This window comes from Lathyrus oleraceus, chromosome 2 (genome assembly GCF_024323335.1).
Source record: "Lathyrus oleraceus cultivar Zhongwan6 chromosome 2, CAAS_Psat_ZW6_1.0, whole genome shotgun sequence".
In the NCBI taxonomy this organism is placed as follows: domain Eukaryota; kingdom Viridiplantae; phylum Streptophyta; class Magnoliopsida; order Fabales; family Fabaceae; genus Lathyrus; species Lathyrus oleraceus.
The window spans coordinates 149403617-149421285 of NC_066580.1; the positions used below are offsets into that span (position 1 = coordinate 149403617).

The 17669-nt window shown below is 33.9% G+C and overlaps 1 protein-coding gene and 1 pseudogene across 2 annotated transcripts; one reads left to right on the plus strand and one right to left on the minus strand.

Annotated features, from left to right (window-relative positions):
- Nucleotides 1–448: 448 nt before the first annotated feature.
- Nucleotides 449–3573, plus strand: LOC127118604 (uncharacterized calcium-binding protein At1g02270-like; annotated as a pseudogene).
- An 819-nt stretch (nt 3574–4392) lies between these two features.
- On the minus strand, nt 4393–6530 carry LOC127118603 (transcription termination factor MTERF4, chloroplastic). Of its 2 annotated transcripts, none has more exons than XM_051048825.1 (2): nt 6364–6530; nt 4393–6184 (listed from the first exon to the last, which is right to left on the minus strand). In XM_051048825.1, the coding sequence occupies exon 2, from the start codon at nt 6154–6156 to the stop codon at nt 4579–4581; it is 1578 nt and encodes a 525-aa protein (XP_050904782.1). In that variant the 5' UTR covers nt 6157–6184; nt 6364–6530; the 3' UTR covers nt 4393–4578. The 2 variants fall into 2 exon arrangements, with proteins under 2 accessions (XP_050904782.1, XP_050904783.1); XM_051048826.1 differs by having other exon boundaries at nt 4393–6019; nt 6364–6515.
- Between the last annotated feature and the right edge of the window lie 11139 nt (nt 6531–17669).

Consider the following 17669-nt stretch of genomic DNA (forward strand, 5'->3'; position numbering starts at 1 on the left):
ATCCTCTTGATCCAGCTTAAGGGAGAGTATAGAAAGATCACATAATAGATGTTTAAGATATGTGATTTATTTCCTAATTAATATTGTATCAATTAGTACTAGATGTCTATTAGTTGTTTGATTCATGTATATCTAATTTCTCCTAATTGTTAGGCTAGATTTTACTCCATGTAACTATAATCTCCTCTATATAATGACACTATAATATACATGTTAGCATATGAGAATGAGAAATCTTTATGTTTTATTTTTCCATAGTACGTCAAAATTTAGATAATGATGGAAGATTATTTTCCATACTTTAAACTATGATAAGTTCAACAAGCTTTCTTAAATTCCAAAGCAACACTCAAACCATGATTAATTTTATCCACAAAGTATTTGTATTTAATAAGATTCAAATATCTTTGTAGAGAAAAGGAAAACAATAGTTTGAGTACATTACACACAAATTAAATTCAGACAAAGAAAGTTAAGGTGACACTTTTTGTCAGTGGCCGGTGTTTAGTGTGCCATTCTTTTTCATCCTAGTTGGTACTAGATACTTTGTTGGAAAAGCAACAAAAAAGGATTCTGCAAATATATCTATATAAAACCAGCTTTGATATATTATTGTACGTAAAATAAGAATATGGGAAGAACAATTTCAAAGACTCAAGTTTACGCAATGCAAGAAAACCAGCAACAACTACCTTGTATTAGCTGCACCACTTTCAACATTCTTGCTCCTATATACAAGCGTCTTAACCATGAGGTTGTTCTTTTTGTTTTACATCATTGTGCATTTTTTGAAAATGATTATTGTTGTTTATGTTTTGGTTGTGTTGAAGCAGGATGAGAGTTGCCGTGAGAGTGAGTATAGAGGATGTTGGCTGGCTAGGAATAACAGGATATTGGATTGGTTATTGTTTGAGAAATCTTCCATTATTTGTCTTCAGGTTTGCATTTTTTGTTTGTTCTATGATGGTGGTTCAGAGTTCGATCCCTGCGTTGATTTTTGCGTATACGATGTATGGAAACTTTTGGTTTTTGTTGTTAAGAAATCTGTTAATGATGTGTTGGAATTGTGCAGGAATTTTGGGTTGGAAATGAAGAGCTTGTTAATCTGTATGAGAAGAGACTTGGTGATGCTGGTTATGTTCATTTTAAGCTCGGAAGGACTAACAACCGCGGTGATGGTATGCTTTTTAGCTTAACTGTTTTCGTATAAGCTGTTTATAAGGAATATATTTTGTAACACTAGCTGAATGTTTGGCGGTTCAACGTCCAAGTCAGTGAGAGTATAAAAAGTGATGCAAAGTGAAAATGGATTTGAATTACTTGGAAATGGCGTGTTTCCTCTTGCATGGAACGCGGCGTGTTGTGCAGTGGATCATTCGATAGATCTGGACGATGGGTAAGAGTTTGGAATTACCTACTCTTGTTGATAGTGAGGGCTCACCTGCTCCACGTTCGCCTCTGGGCTCATTAGGCCTTCTAGACGGGCCGGGTCAGAAAAGTGTTCTCTAGTTTAGTCAATAAAAACTGTCCTCAGTTTAATTTCCCATATGATGATTTCATGAAAGTAATACTAGTTGAATTTTTATGCACAAATGCTAATTTTTGAGATTTCATTTTTCAGGTCTTCTGATAGCAGTGAAAAAGGAATATTTCAAAGTTATAAACTATAAGGAGTTACATTTCAATGACTGTGGTGATCGAGTAGCTCAATTATTACATGTTGAATTAACTTCTCCACTTTCACAATGTCAAAACAATGAAATTTTAATTGTCAATACTCACCTACTATTTCCTCATGATTCAAGTCTTTGCCTTGTGAGGCTGCATCAGGTATGTAATTAAGCACTTAGTTTTGGTATTTAAGTTGCATTTTTGTTGCATACAATTGTAGCTAAACAAAGATGAAATTTTGTTTTATTTTACAGGTTTACAAGATACTTCAATATGTGGAATCTTATCAGAACGAGTGTCAACTTAAACCTTTACCAATTATACTATGCGGGTAACGTTATGTAACATCGACACTTCAGATTAAAGATATGTCTGTCTAGTATCTGACACTGACACTTCAGATTAAAGATATGTCTGTCTAGTATCTGACACACATGATTGCATTCAATTATTCTCTTGTATCAAATTATTATCAAGATCGACATGTTAGTATCGTATTCGTGTCAGTGTTTTACATCTTAAATACAATTATTGTTTTGCAGTGATTGGAACGGAAGCAAACGCGGACATGTTTACATGTTCCTAAGGTCTCAAGGGTTTGTATCATCCTATGATACTGCACATCACTATACTGATGCAGATGCACACAAGGTAACCCTTTTCTAACTCGAATTTTCCTCGTATATCACATGTCTTACAATGTTCATTACAGTGGATTAGTCACCGCAACCATCTGGGAAATACATGCGCTGTTGATTTCATATGGCTTCTGAATCCTGACAAATGTCGAAAACTACTAAAATCGAGCTGGAGTGAAGCAGTTTTCGGCATGTTCAAGGTAATCTTTAACCATCTTTACTATAACCTGTAACATGTTTTATAATTTAATTCTCTGTTTTCATTTTTCAGTATCTATTGCAAAGAACTTCACTGACAGAGAGTGCTGCATTTGATTTCCTAAAGGATGAAAACGAAGATTGTATTGCATATTCTAGTTTTAGTAAAGCACTTCAAAAGGTAAGTGTACACTAGAATGTTTCAAATAATGTGAAAACCTGTTTGAGAAAAAATCTCATGGTGAAAGCCTTTTACAATTTGTGCAGCTTAATTTGATTGGTCATTGCTATGGTTTGAGTGATGAAGAAACAAAGGACTTGTGGTTTCAAGCAGATATAGATGGAAATGGTGTAATTGATTATAAAGAATTTCTGGTAAAGTATTTAGATGAATTTATCAGACTATTACCGGTGTCATTGTTCGCGTACGTGTCAGTGTTTCATGATACCTGCAATTGAATTATCTCGATGGTTCTTATAGACAGATTAAACCGGTTGGTTTTTTTCATCTAATACGTAGTATTGCGTGGTTGCAGTATCGAATATGGAATCAAACAGGGTCGGATTATCGGAAGAGATGACAACAAGACCGAGAAGCAAGACGAAGAATCAAATGATATCGAAGAGGAGGAAACAATTGGTTTTAGTGTCAAAAATGCAGTGTTGTTCCCTCAAGAGACGGAGAAAGGAAGTTGGCCAGAAGACTATTCCCTTTCTGATCATGCAAGACTAACTGTAGTCTTCACACCTATAAGAATTTCATGCTCTCGCAAGATTTCTTGACAAGGCATGAAAAACACACTACTAGATTAAGTTTTAGTGCTCAAGATTTTCTTTTCTGTACATTAATAACATAGAAGAATAAGTGAAATGGTGGAACTATAACAGAAAATAACATACAATGATGATTGCTGCACCATCATTGATCTCACTTGAAGAGATAAATGACAAGTGTACTCGATAAAGCGGCGATTCGAAGCTATACAATGTGACCATAGTATTCTCAAATTCTCATACAAAAGTAGTATTGCTGATATCATTTATGAGGAACTATTGATGCTTGTCACAGATTTTTCATTGGACATGAGGATAAAAATGACAGTGTCTGCAAGTATGAAGCAATGACATGTCGTCGATACCAATTATAATTTGAGAATATGAACTTATTAAATGTAACTAGATGTATAATAATCGCATCGGTAGCGAACAGTGAAATGTTTTGACACCGAACTCGCATTCAACCTGAAGTACAATTCATAACCATCTGCTTAAAATCAAAATATAAATGATGATAATCCAAACATACATTAGCTAAAAGGGAACATAGTCGCTCTCAGATTGTCAAAACTAGGACTCTTCAAAAAAAACTATGAACTGAACCGAACTGGATTTAAAATAACCGAACCGTTAAGTTTGGTTAATAAATCAAACCATGTTGTACAAACAGTTTTAGAATCGAACCAAATGATAAAAGAACCGAACCAAAACTGAAAATAAAAAATGATAAAACAAGTTTAAAATTTTTTATTAAAAAAATTCAAAATGAAAACATAACGGCTCGGTTCTTTAACAAATGCTTCGGTTAGGGAAAAACTGCCCTCTAACGGTTTCGTACGGTTCGGGAACCGCTATACCAATACAATAGTTTTGGTTCGGTTAGGTTCTGAATAAACCCAAACGGTTTGATTTGGTTCGGGTGACCTTTTATTGTGGTTCGGTTCAGTTCAGTTTTTTGGCAGAACGGTGCCATGAACAGCCCTAGTCAAAACTTATTGGTTAGTCAACTAACATCTCATTCACAATTCCACAAAGTTTAATACTACAAATTTTTTAGGTAAGTAGCTCTACTTGTCTAAAAGTGAAAAACAACATGTAAGAGGTAAAATGACACAACACCATATCACATAAACAAACAAAAAGAATTAGGATGCAAAAAAGCTTGTAAATGTGTCACGTGTACTTGCGAATCATATACATACCTTTTCAATGGTACATTACAGCATTGAAACTATCAGTATATAAAGATCAAAATTCTCCATGGCAGACTAGTTACTAAAGTGTAGTAATTATTTTACTCATCATCATCAGAATCACTGTATTCATAATCAGAATCCGATTCATCATTCCTTGGTCGCATCAATGAATTCATGTCAAACGATGGTTTCATTTCCATCTCTTCCATGTCAATAGTGTCATAATCCATCCGTTGCTCAAATTTCTCATTAGAACAATTAAGCATCCATGCCAGCGAACACTTCAATCCTTTCTTTGCGACCATGTTATGCCTAGGTTTTATAGTTGACTCCAAACCATAAGTGAAAAATGCTGGGAATTCAACCAAGTCTTCCAAAGGCCGTTCCATCTCGCTTTGCGAGTAATCAAAGCTAAGTTTCATGATATCAATGTTTAAAGCAAGTAGTTGAGGGCACCCAACAATCATCTTCTTCATTTGCAGCAGGGAAAATCCACATTCCTTAAGAAAATCAACATGCTTTAGCATAGGTGTACTACTGAGGCTTACTACCTGCGGCATTTTCTCGACGATTAAGCCGAAATCCTCAGGATCCAAATCAAGTACTGAGTTGAGAACGGTTTTCTTATTGGCAAGCTTTGGCTCTAGATCGGCTCCAATGATGTCAGGATACTGAGCGATTATCGAGGGAATTGATGTTCGTCGAACATTAAACTCTTCGAGGGATTTGACGTTTGGCTTCACCTTCTCGTCGAGATCGAATCCAAGAATATAAGGTTGTGTCTCTATCAGTCTAGCAATGGCTAGCCTTGGAACACCCAAGCTTTCTAGATACTCCACAAAAGGCTTGATGACTCTACCAACCCGCATCCCCAAAATCTCCGGGTATCTAGTTAAGATGCCTCCGAGTTCTCTTCTTCCAACACCAATTCCGATCAAATAAGCAACTGACGTGCTCATAGTTCCCTCAAGTTTGAATCCTAGCACCTCCGGATACCTCTCAAGAACACGAGGAATATCATTGGGTTTGATATCCATCCCTTGAAGATATTTAACCACCGGCACAAGATCCACAACCACACTAGCATGAAGCACTTGCGGGTATCTCTGCAAAAACTTCGTCAACGTGGATTTCCTAACTCCCAATTTACCAAGGTAATCAAGCACAGGCACCATGTTCTTCTTGACGCTGCATCCAAGAACAAGAGGATAGTTGTTAATGTCTTCAATCGTAAGCCCCAAGTTATGAAGAAAATCCACACGCTCCTTCATAACATCAAGCGTAACAGGAAGTTCAAGACCATCAAGCTCATCAGGAACAATGCCAATTCCTCGCAAGAACTCATAAACATTTTCACGCAACGCCGCCTTATCTTTCTTCATTTCATATAAACTAGGACGAATGTAACCAACATATGGACCTCCCCGTTTCCTTTGAATTTCACCAGAGTCCCGATTAGGTCCCCGTGAACCACCGGCACTGGAACTATACGTCATATCAGCAACAGAACACTGAAGCTTTGTAATCAACCTCATCTTCCTAACACAAATACATGGCAAATGAAAAGCTAGGGTAGCAGTCAACTTAGAATGACCAAATGTCAAAATTGGCATTTCTGTTTGAGAAAACGGAAAATTGGGTTTTGTTATGGCACAAGAAAAGTTCATAACTTTCATATTTTTCAAGAGTTGAGTACCATTGAATCTGCATAATAAACAAAAGGGTAACATAAAAATACAAACTTTGAACAAACAAGTAAAGTAAATACTGAAAAGAAAGAAACCCAAAATTGAATTGCTTTGGATAGATAGAATCATTGAACCCTTTTGAAATTGTGGGAAATGAATAACCAATTTGAGTGAGAGGAATAGAGATGGACTTACAGTGAGGGGGAAATGATGACGGTTTGTTGAATTGAAGTTAGAATCTTTTGGCTCTTCCTCGAACAGTGATAAGGGATAACAGAAACTGGAAGAGGGTTTTACCTGCGATGTTTGTGTTTGAAAGGATTGATTTATGTGTATTTCGTTTGGGAATAAATATTTTATGAAAATAATTTTCCTTAATATTTGTTACTCACATTGTAAAGTTTTACCTCCAAAATATAATATTTATAATCAAAAATTGAATATTTTTAATCTCTATAAAATACGTGATTTTTCAATTATAAACATATATAATCTTTTTTTTCTTTTTGTGTAATATATATATATATATAGAGAGAGAGAGAAAAAAAATATATATATATAATATTTTTTAAAATTTTAGTCATATTTTACTTTTTATCTTAAAAATCATTTCTAATATTCAATGTTTGAATGTTCCATAATAATTAATTAAAATATGTGATGATAAATTCAAGAAGAAGAAAAAAATATGTCAATAAAAAAAATTATATGTGTAGGACTTACTTTAGGCCTATAGACTACAATTTAATATGGGGTTTAAGAGTATTAACATGAAATATTTGACTATAAGCAAGGAAATTTTTTTAACTTTGGTTATGATGAGTCGTCCGATTCGACTCATCATGTTTAGGGTATTGATCTTCTGACTCAAACCCATATTCATTAAGCGGCAACCACGTCAATACGTGTCAGACTAGGTACTCCTAAAGGAGCGATTATTATCACTTCTTCAAGGAAGAAAATGTTCCTCCAATTCTTGGGGAAGAACGAGTCTTCTTATTCCCATGTCATAGCCAAGCAATTGGGTTGGAATTAGTTCTTCACCCATAACTTGGCCCACAGATCGGGGCTATAAATATCTCAATCTTTATGGTTGGGAGGATTTGTTCACTATTTAGATATTCAACATACTTAAAAGCCCTCTTGCATTCATAACATGAGTTGGGTATATCTTATTGTATTTTTTGTAAGTACAATTTGTGTCCATTGTGGGATCTCGATAAAACTGACATAGACCACACCCTCGCTTAATACTCAATCCCCTTAGTCATCTCTATCACCATGGTGGCATGACAAGGCACCACAACAACTAATAGTATCGACAACAACGATAACGAGGTCTTATTATAGATGTGATCAACTATTGAAGAATTGTGTCGCTTTAACCAATCCTTGCAAGACCATGTCCTAACCCTTCAAGAACGGCGTAGTGGTGACAACCTGTCCGAAGACAATCAGGTCATGAATCCCCTACCTCTCTCTGATGAGACCTGGAGCGCTCCCATACTAGAAAATTTCAAACTTTCATCGTTGGTGAAATTTGATGGGAAAAGGGACTCCCAGAAACACATCGATGCCATCAATAATCAATTGGCAAAAAATGGCACTTATGACTCCATAAAATTCAAACTCTTGTCTGGTACTTATAAGGAGATGACTCTCAGGTTGTTCATGAACTCCCCCATTTTTTATTGAGCAATTATTAAGACTTCTCGAGGAAATTGGTCCATCAGTTTTCGGCGAGTAAACACGTGAAAATTTCAATAACCAGCCTATTTAATGTCCATCACGGGAATTCAAATTCCCTAAGGGAGTACCTCATTCGGTCAATGAAGTGACTATAAAGGTAAAACATCCAAACCAATAAATTTCTATGGGAGCATTCCAAATTGGTTTAAGGTCGAACACTTTAACGAGTCTCTCGCCCATAAGCCCTTAGTTTCTTGGTTGAAACTGTGTCATGTGATGAGTTTTATATCAAGGGGAAGAGAGAAATGTAGAAAAGAAACACATGAATGCCAAAGAACGTGTTGTCGGTGGGTCTGATCCGTCGTAACAAAAGTGTCAGAGATACTACACTTCGCTCGTTAGGGATATGGAAACTTTCAAATATAATGAGAGACCCATGGAAAACTTCACGCCCTCAACACTCACTGAGAGAATATGTAACATGAATTTCTCCACATTCATAATAACTCGCTCCACCAACTCCAAAGTCAAAACTCATAGGGCCCTAACCCAACTGGTTATGCAAATACCACAATGTTAAGGCACATCACACTAACGACTACCACTAGCTGAAGAGAGATTGTGCGCCTTATTCAAGAAAGTCATTTAAAAAGTATATCACAAGAAGCTCTCAACAAGTAAGGGAGGGGGGTACAGAGCTTAGAGGCTAGACAAACCCATAAGCCTCGTGTCTAGAAAAGACAAAGAGGCCGAAATAAGAGAAAAGGACTGGCCATTATACCATATGTTTAATACCATCATGAAAGGGTTTGTTGGGGACAAAGAATCCAGTTCATCAGGTAAAAGATATGCCTTCTAGGTTATAGGGGTGGAGTCATCCCCACAAAGCCAAAGTCAGACCCCAAAGATCGAGATCATCTTCTCCTATAAAGATGTTTTCGAGGTCCTCCCTCGTGAAAACGACCATATGGTGATAAAGGTACAACTTTCCGAGTGGGAAATCAAACGAGTGTTAATACATTTGGAAAGCTAGTATGACGTCCTATACTAGGACGCCATTGAGATACAAAAATTAGATCCAGATAAACTTTAGTCATTTAAGTGTTCCTTTGTCGGTTTCTTTGGCGAACAAGTCCAAGTGAAGAGTTATATTACTCTTAAATGGGTGTCCGAATTGAAGGAGAATTCCAAAATGATAAAAATCATGTATCTCATCGTAGATGTCCCATCCTCCTACAACATAATCATCAGGCGGCTTAATTTTAACCTCATATCCCTAGGGACCTTCCTATCAACGCTCTACTTGAGAACTAAGTATCCACTAAATAATGGACGTATTTATATGATCCAGAGAGACCAAGATACTATAGATACATGCTACAAACACAGTTTAAGGATCAAAAGTGTGGCAATGGAAGTATGTGTCGCACCATAGCTAAACATTTGTGGGGTGAACTTAGTGGATTAAGATCCTTGGTAAGAACGTGGGAAGGGAGAGACTTATTCCTATATAAGACCAGAGGGAGGTCCAAATTGGGCTACTGAAACTCCACACCACCAACTAGGCACCTCAATGACAGAACCCGAAGAGGAGGAGTTGGTCGCTCTGCTCTAGAAAAATATCAATTTATTCTTTTAGACCCCTATTTTATATGTCGGGGATTAACACCAGAGTTGTATTCCATTTTATCAACTTGGAAATGAAGCCAATACTACAAAGAAAATGCAAAGTAGGCGAGGAGAATCTAGCAACCATCAATGAAGAAGTTTGCAAACTGAAATAAGTTGGTTTCATAATAGAAATTAAATACCAAGCTTAGTTGGAGAACTTAATGTTTGTTTGAAAAATGTCTCATAAATGGAGAATGTATGTGGATTTCACTTATTTGAACATGTCATTCCATAAGGTTCCCTAACTGTTGCCAAACCTTGTCAGGTTGACTGATGGGTCGTCGGGGTACAAAACTTTGAGCTTCATGGACACCTACTCAAACTACAACCATATCAAAATGGACCCCTGGATGCGCCCAAGACTGCATTCATGTTTAATAACTACAACGTATTATTTCAAGGTCATATCTTTCGAATTAAATAATGCAGACACTACTTATGAAAAGCTAATGGACGCCATTTTTTCTAATATGATTGGATGCAACCTGGAAGTATACATAGAGGACATGGTTATAAAAACCTCCGAGGAAGGTAATCATTGTGCCGATCTTGATGACATTTTTAAGTCAATCATGGATTATAACATATGATTGAACCCCTATAAATGCTCCTTTGAGATTCAGGAGGGTAATTTTATGGGTTTCTTGTTAACCAGGAGAGGAATAAAGGCAAATATTAATAAATGACAGGCAATCATTGACATGAGGAGTCCCGCCATAGTTAAGAAAGTCCAATTGTTTGGAGGGAAGCCTGACTTCCCTCTCGAGATTCCTTTTCAGTGTAGGATGAAGCTTCTCTTCCCTTTAGGGTTTCAATTTTGTTGCTTATCTCATTTTCAGTATTATAGTTTGCCGCCTTTTTTATGGAGTATCCTCTATGTTAGAGTTTGAGCATATCATTTAATTGAGTGCAATGACTTAAATGGTGTTTTGTATTAAATTGTGTTTTTCATGCAATAAATCAAACGCTGAGATAAAAGTAGTTGCAAGTGGTTTAAGTCAATTTAGTCGATTATTTAGGTCAAGAAACACATGAATAAATGGTTTCTATCATATTAGCTTTAGATTCAGTCTTACACTTCAAAAAAAAATCTAAAATCAATTTTTAGAAGTGTGATTCGAATCAAGGTTGTGTATGATTCGAATAAAAAATTGAATGTGAAGAAAAATATTTGCCACTGCCGTTGTGATTCAAATCACAAGTGTATCTGAGTCGAATTATAAGTAATTTTGATTCAAATAAAACTAAAGGCTGACTCAAATAAAAAATGCATTTCAAAATCAGGATTCCAGTTATGTCAGTATGATTCAAATCAAAGATTTCCTTGACTCATATCACTGACTCTAATCATTGATTCAAATCAAATTTGACAAGTTATGGGTTTAAGTTCCTGGTTCAAGTAATTTCCTCATTTAACTCAAATCATACTCACTGCACTTGGCTCGAATCAAATGGGTATTTTTGTTTACTTTTAGTGCTCTATCTCAAGCATATATATATATATATATATATATATATATATATATATATATATATATATATATATATATATATATATATATATATATATATATATATATATATATAACTCACATTGTTTTATTTTTCAAAGATGTGAGTGATACATCATAACTTTGAGAGTTTTCAATACAAAGTGTTTAGCTTTCAAATTACACCAAATCACAATATTATTTTGAATATGCATTCATCTTCGACCTCTAATAAGATACCGTGAATTAGATGTTTCTCAATTCTTAAAGAGAGTGACAGCTATAATAGAATATTGTCTTTATTCATTGATGTTTGTGAAGTTCTTGAACTGTATGTCAATATTAGGATTATGTGATGTTGTTGAAAATTGATAATCCATGAAGAGTAAACATAAAATGATTTATTATCCATGGAAGACATCGATAATTACAAAAGAAGGTAGTTGCGAAACAAAGTTAGGAGTTTATATCCCGTTAGATTGAACCAAGAGCTTAGACAATGGGACGGTAGGATCGAGGAAAGATTGATGTAGAGTAGATGCATGGAGAAGATCTTAGATCCGAGTAAGAGGAAAATCAAGATTGAGTAAAGGTCTTAGAGATTTCAGTTGTGTGGATTGTGTATAACAGAAGAAGGAAATATCAAAAGTGAAGTTGTTAATTTTGTTTTTAATTTCAGTATCTAGTTCCTTTAGTGTATAAAATGCATGTTGTATGGTTGTAGAAATAATGGAAGACTACTATTTTTGAATGGCTTGCCTTCAGATACTAGATTAGGCGCAAAGCGAGGACAAACACGTTGAACCAATATAACGTTGAGGCCCTAATAGAGGGTTAGTGATGGAAGTCTTGATAACGTCAAGAACGTTGAGGCCCTACTTCCGGGGGCATAGGGTGATGGTGAAGATGAACTATCATATTTTCCAGATATTAAATAAGCATGACTTGGCATAAATGATGATGTCATGGTTTGTTGAACTATTAGAGTATGACATCCATTTCTTACCTAAAGGCAGCATAAGTCTCTAGTGTTGGCGAATTTTGTAGTTAAATTGAGTTGTCCATTTTACATGGAAGTTCCACATATGAGAACATTTGTAGTGAACAACGCTTTAAACTTGAAGGGAAGTAGTGCCAAGGTAGTGTTTGAAAGCCCATGTAACATTCTTATAAAGTAATCCCTAATTTTCAAGTTCAAAGTAAACAGTAATCAGACAACATACAATTCATTTATTGTCATAATGAATTTAGCCAGATAAATTGGCACTTACAACCTCAGAGTCTGGAATGACTCTTAATTGATCACCACTCAAGTCTCCATGAAATACTAGACGAAGAAATCTAAGCCCATCAAATAAATTTAGAAGGTAAAAGGTTTGAAAAAGCAGTTTAAGTTCTTTGAAGTGATATCAGTGTCCAGAGAACCAAATGCTCGGGCTGACCTCATATCCAAATTCTCTAGCACCAAGAAACCCAACCATAACATGACTATAATACATGAGACTTTAGAAGATCCCAACACATAGAAATGAGAGGTTAATGCCATATGCACCACCCATACTATAGGGTGGATGTCATCAATAATGTGTTTTCTAACAACACAAGAGCTACATTTAGAGGAAGGTGAACCAAAGAGGACTAAAAGATTTGTGATAAAGTACACCATGGTAGCATGGGAAACTTTGCAAAATGGGAAAGGATTCCCCCATCCTGAGATGTTTGGGCGAGAATGAAATCCCCCTTGTTCTTGTTGAGGTTTATGAATGGGTATGCAGAAGTACATTGGAGGAAAGTCCTCGCCCACAAACTTTTAAGGGTTGACTACCACTGGTCGACCATGACAAAAAATTGTGCAGAGTTTGTTAGGAAATGCGATAACTGTTAAAAAAAATTCTAAACTTCATCACGCCTCAGTAGAAATTCTACACTCTTACATTCTCGTAGCCTTTCCATTAATGAGGCCTTGACGTTTTAGGTCGTTTCCCATTGGCACTAGGTTAACTAATGTTCCTACTCTTATGAGTAAACTACTTTACAAAGTAGATTGAGGTAGTTATGGTTTTCAGAATCACGACGGAGAGAGTACGGAGTTTATAATAAAAGGAAATCATTTGTTGTTTCTATTTTCCAAGAAGTATCATCTCAGACAGCAACACACAATTCACATGCTCAGCCATGGTGGAGTTTCGCCATCAACTTAGAATCCAAACGATGTTCGTCTCAATAGTCCAACTGCAAGCCAACAGACATGCCAATTCAACCAACAAACTGATCCTTTATGGAATAAAGAAAAAGTTGGAATAAGTCAAGAGATTATGTGCAGAACAACTACACAGGGTATATTCATTCCCATTTGTTTCATTTGATTAAATACTTCTTGTCTAGGGTGTGTACTATCGTACTTAAATACAATTTCTAAAAAGATTTTGTGGTTGTATCATACGACACCCCGATCCACCATTAAGGAAATACCTTTCAAGATAGTTTATAGTACAAATGTCATGTTGCCAATTGAGATTGACACGTCCACATGGTGGCATGAGCATGGTCGTCAGAATGTGTGCAAATACCTCTTCCACTTTTTCAAAATGAATCAGAACGAATAAGAGGTGTTTCCCGAGACACTCAGAACTTGACCATTGCGCGAAGAAGCTTCCTTATTGGAAAAAACATGAAGTTTCTGATATACTCCAATAAGCGAAAAAATACCAATTAGCCTAAGAACAAGGCTAATTATGTAATCTTACTCCTTTTAATTAATCACCACTTAAATTTATATCCTTCTTGGACATTCTAAAATTTAAAGCATTAGAATATATATGGAAACATAGCTTATTTGCATCAATAAAAATGTATAAGCATAAAATAAACAATAAAAACGCATAAGCATAAAATAATAACTCTATTCTAACATATGATATTATCCCTAGAGAATCAACCCTACGAACTCAACTAAAAATGTTTAACTCTAAACGAACTATCCCAACTAACTTACGAAATACAATTACACTTGAAAAACTCAACAAACAAAATACCCTATCATATCTCTTATTTATAAACAAACCTTCCCTCCTTTTTTCATTCCTCTTTGCCACTCACACTCAATTTGTAACCAAAAAACTCACAATAATGAGTGATTTGCCGATTGAAAAAACTCAACAAGAACCTACATTGATGCAAAATTCTCCAATCTCTCTCAAACAGCAACAACAACAATCCATTTTTATTCCATTATCATCATCATCATCAATAATTATTGATCTTGATCATCATCACACTCACAACAACAATAACTCCGTCAAACATCGTTCACTCTCGTCTTCTTCCTCTGTCGAACGCTCATCCAAGAAGCATTCTTTCAACCAAGAGGATCTCATTCTTGCCCGTAATGGCTTCTCAGCCAGTGCTCTTCCTATCAGTGTCTGCGGAAATTTTCTTCGCCATTGCATCTCCGATCCATACACCTTTCATGAGCAACCCTCTACTGGCTTGTCGTCTCTCCCCTCGGAGAACCTCAGGAGATGCAAATTTGATGTCATTCCTTCTAAGGCTAAAACAGTTACTCGTTGTTTGAACTCTGAAGAAAATATCCCTGATGATTCAATGGTGTGTGGTGGGAGTATCATGGAACTTGCGTTTCTTTATAAAAAAATAATCTTTTCATGATTTGGAATCATGGGTTTTCTTTGTTTTCATGTAGATTTTTGTCGGGTGTGTGATTGCAGAGGCTTAAGAAGATGAAGGAACGGTTAACAGAAATTAAACAATGGTGGGATAAAGCTATCAAAGAAGACGTAGATGCTGAAGAAGAAGAAGAAGAAGAAGAAGAAGAAGAAGAAGAAGAAGACTCTCTTGTTGCTGAAGAGGATATCACTTTTGTTTTCATTTGTAGTAGCATTTAGCATTTGCTTGTCACTAGAATCAATGTATTTTTGAAGTATTTTTGTACCATATATCAGTCTACTAATATATCCAAAATAGTCTCATGAATGAATTGGTTTTTGAATTGGTTTTTAAAAAACTGAACCATTACCATAAAGCCATATATGGATATCCAGTTTTTAAAATCAGAAAAATCCAAAAAAAATCCATATTTGTAAAGTCACTTTAAGTTTATATGTGTGGGCTTGTACCATTATAATTATTTATAAAAAAAATTGTATATGCTTTATCTTTACCACCACCAGACTAACGTACAAATTTATAAATTTATTTTATTAAAATTTGAAATTAACTCCATAAAAGAGAAATTTATAAATAATAAATAATAAAAAATATATATTTTACTATTTATTTATTTATTTATTTATTTATAATATAAGTTACTTAGTAAATTTAAATTTATTAACTTTTTACAAAATATTGATATTTAATTTATCATTGAAAATAGACTTTTTAAACGTATATAAAATTAAAACTTTTTCTTAAAAAATTATTATTTTACCTATTTATTTTTTAAAATAAAACTATTACTCCAACCATCTTTAAAATAAAAATATCAGATACATATGAATTTGATATAAAACATTAATAATAATAATAATAATAATAATAATAATAATAATAATAAATAATAATAAAGGAGAGTATATTCATTAGATTGAAATTTATTGATGATGCATCTATATGAGGTATGTGACGTGAAAAAAATGTAATATAGTTGACGGAACGGTGAAATCCATCGATAAAAATGTTAAAATTTGAAGTTCAGGTAAACAATTGATATTAAGAAGTAATATATTAAATAACAACATTTCTGAAATATTATTGATATTGGAAAAAAAACCATTGATTTATTGTTAATTTTTTTACATTACAATAATTTAGTTATTGATTTGAGATATATTTTAGTTTTCTTAAAAAATAATTGTTTTGATTCACTTAAATTATTCAATTTATATTGAAACACACCATAATCACACTAAAAAGCAATTGTTTTTTCAAGAAATACAAAATAAATGATTTTATGAAAAATCCTTTGAAAAATTATTTATAATTAAAATTGGTTTTAAACCGATTTTTAACTTATTTAAAACCACTTACAATTATTAAATTAGTTTTCACTACAAATCGTTTGGTTTATGAACAAAAATCATAAAATAAAGTTGATTAACCATGCACACCTCTATTAGGGTTACACACTAAGTTAAAATTATTCATGCCAAATTTTTACAAGATTTCTTTAGCATACTTTTGTCATTAGATGAAAATTTCATTTCTAGCTTTTTTGCATTCAACTCTTAAGAAATATTGCACCCTTCAAAGAACAATCATGGTAAACTTCATTTTCATAAACTTCTTGAATTCATCAAACATGATTTGATTAATTCTAATTAAAAAAAAGTAAGTCATCCACATCCACGTTTCCAAGCATCTAAGACTATGATGCTTCTTATGGTGTCCTATTTTGACACTCGTGCAAACATTTCATTGTAGTCTATTTTAAAGTCGATCTTTTGAATTTGGGTGTCTTAGGTGAATCAAAAGAGTGGTACCTCTATAGTTTTTTTTAACAATAAATACATAAGGATAAAAAAAATTGATAAAAAATATTTTTTTATTTGACATTGTGCAAAAAGAATACAAGTATGAATCTTTGAATCAATATTTATACTACATCAAAACATAAACTACTATAAAGAGACTTCTTCTTCTTCTTCTTCTTCTTCTTCTTTATCAAATCTTTTTCCTTTAAAAAAATTGACCAAACCTTCAAATTATTTAAATATCATCCTCTTAGCATTTTTGTTGCAAAATCATTAATAATTCGTTCATAATCAAGGTTCTTCAAAAAATTATTTTCAATTGAAATCAACGCAAGACTATTTAATCTATCTTGTGACATAGTAGATCTCAAATAAGATTTTAATAATTCTAATTTAGAAAAACTTCTTTCAGCAGATGCAACACTGATAGGAATAATCAATATTGTTCTATAAGTTATGCATGCATTAGAAAAACAATTAAAAGAATTTAAAGAACTCAATATCATATAGCTTGATTTTGATTCAACTGTTAAAACTTCTCTAATAACTTTCAATTCTTCAAACAAAATTTCACCATCAAAATCAAGATAATCGTCATGTTTTAAACAAGTTTCAAGATGTTTACAACATGCTTTGAAGTCCCTATCAGATAATGATATAAGCCTTTCAATACTAAATAAGAATCCAAAAATATTTTCATATGCGTTATACTACTCAAATCTTCTATCAAGTGAGTCAACTGTTTGATCTAGAATATATATGAAGTTGTGATTTCAAAAAGACTCTTCAGCTAGTTCTATAGCCATATCAATACACATGTCTTTTTTTTGCAAACTTTTGCTAATTTCATTAACAGCAGTTAACAATTCAAACCAAATAATCATAGCTATTAAAAATTCAAAGTTTCCAATTCCATAAGTTGTTAAAGATTCGTCTTCACTCTTAATTTTGGGATCATTATCTTATTCAACTAGTTAAAGTAGTGCTTCTCTTACATATGAAGTTTGAGATTTAATTGCATATACACCATTCACATAACTTTCCCTGTTGAGAATGTATCAAGTGTGAGTAGTGTGGGTAATAGTTCCATATTGGTTGGAAATGTGGAGACTTAAGCATTTATAAGTGAGAGAATCCACCCACCTATCACCTTAAGGTTTTATGT

Coding starts and splice junctions, on each gene's coding strand:
- LOC127118603 (XM_051048825.1), bottom strand. CDS start 6,156: ATGAAAGTTATGAACTTTTCTTGTGCCATAACAAAACCCAATTTTCCG.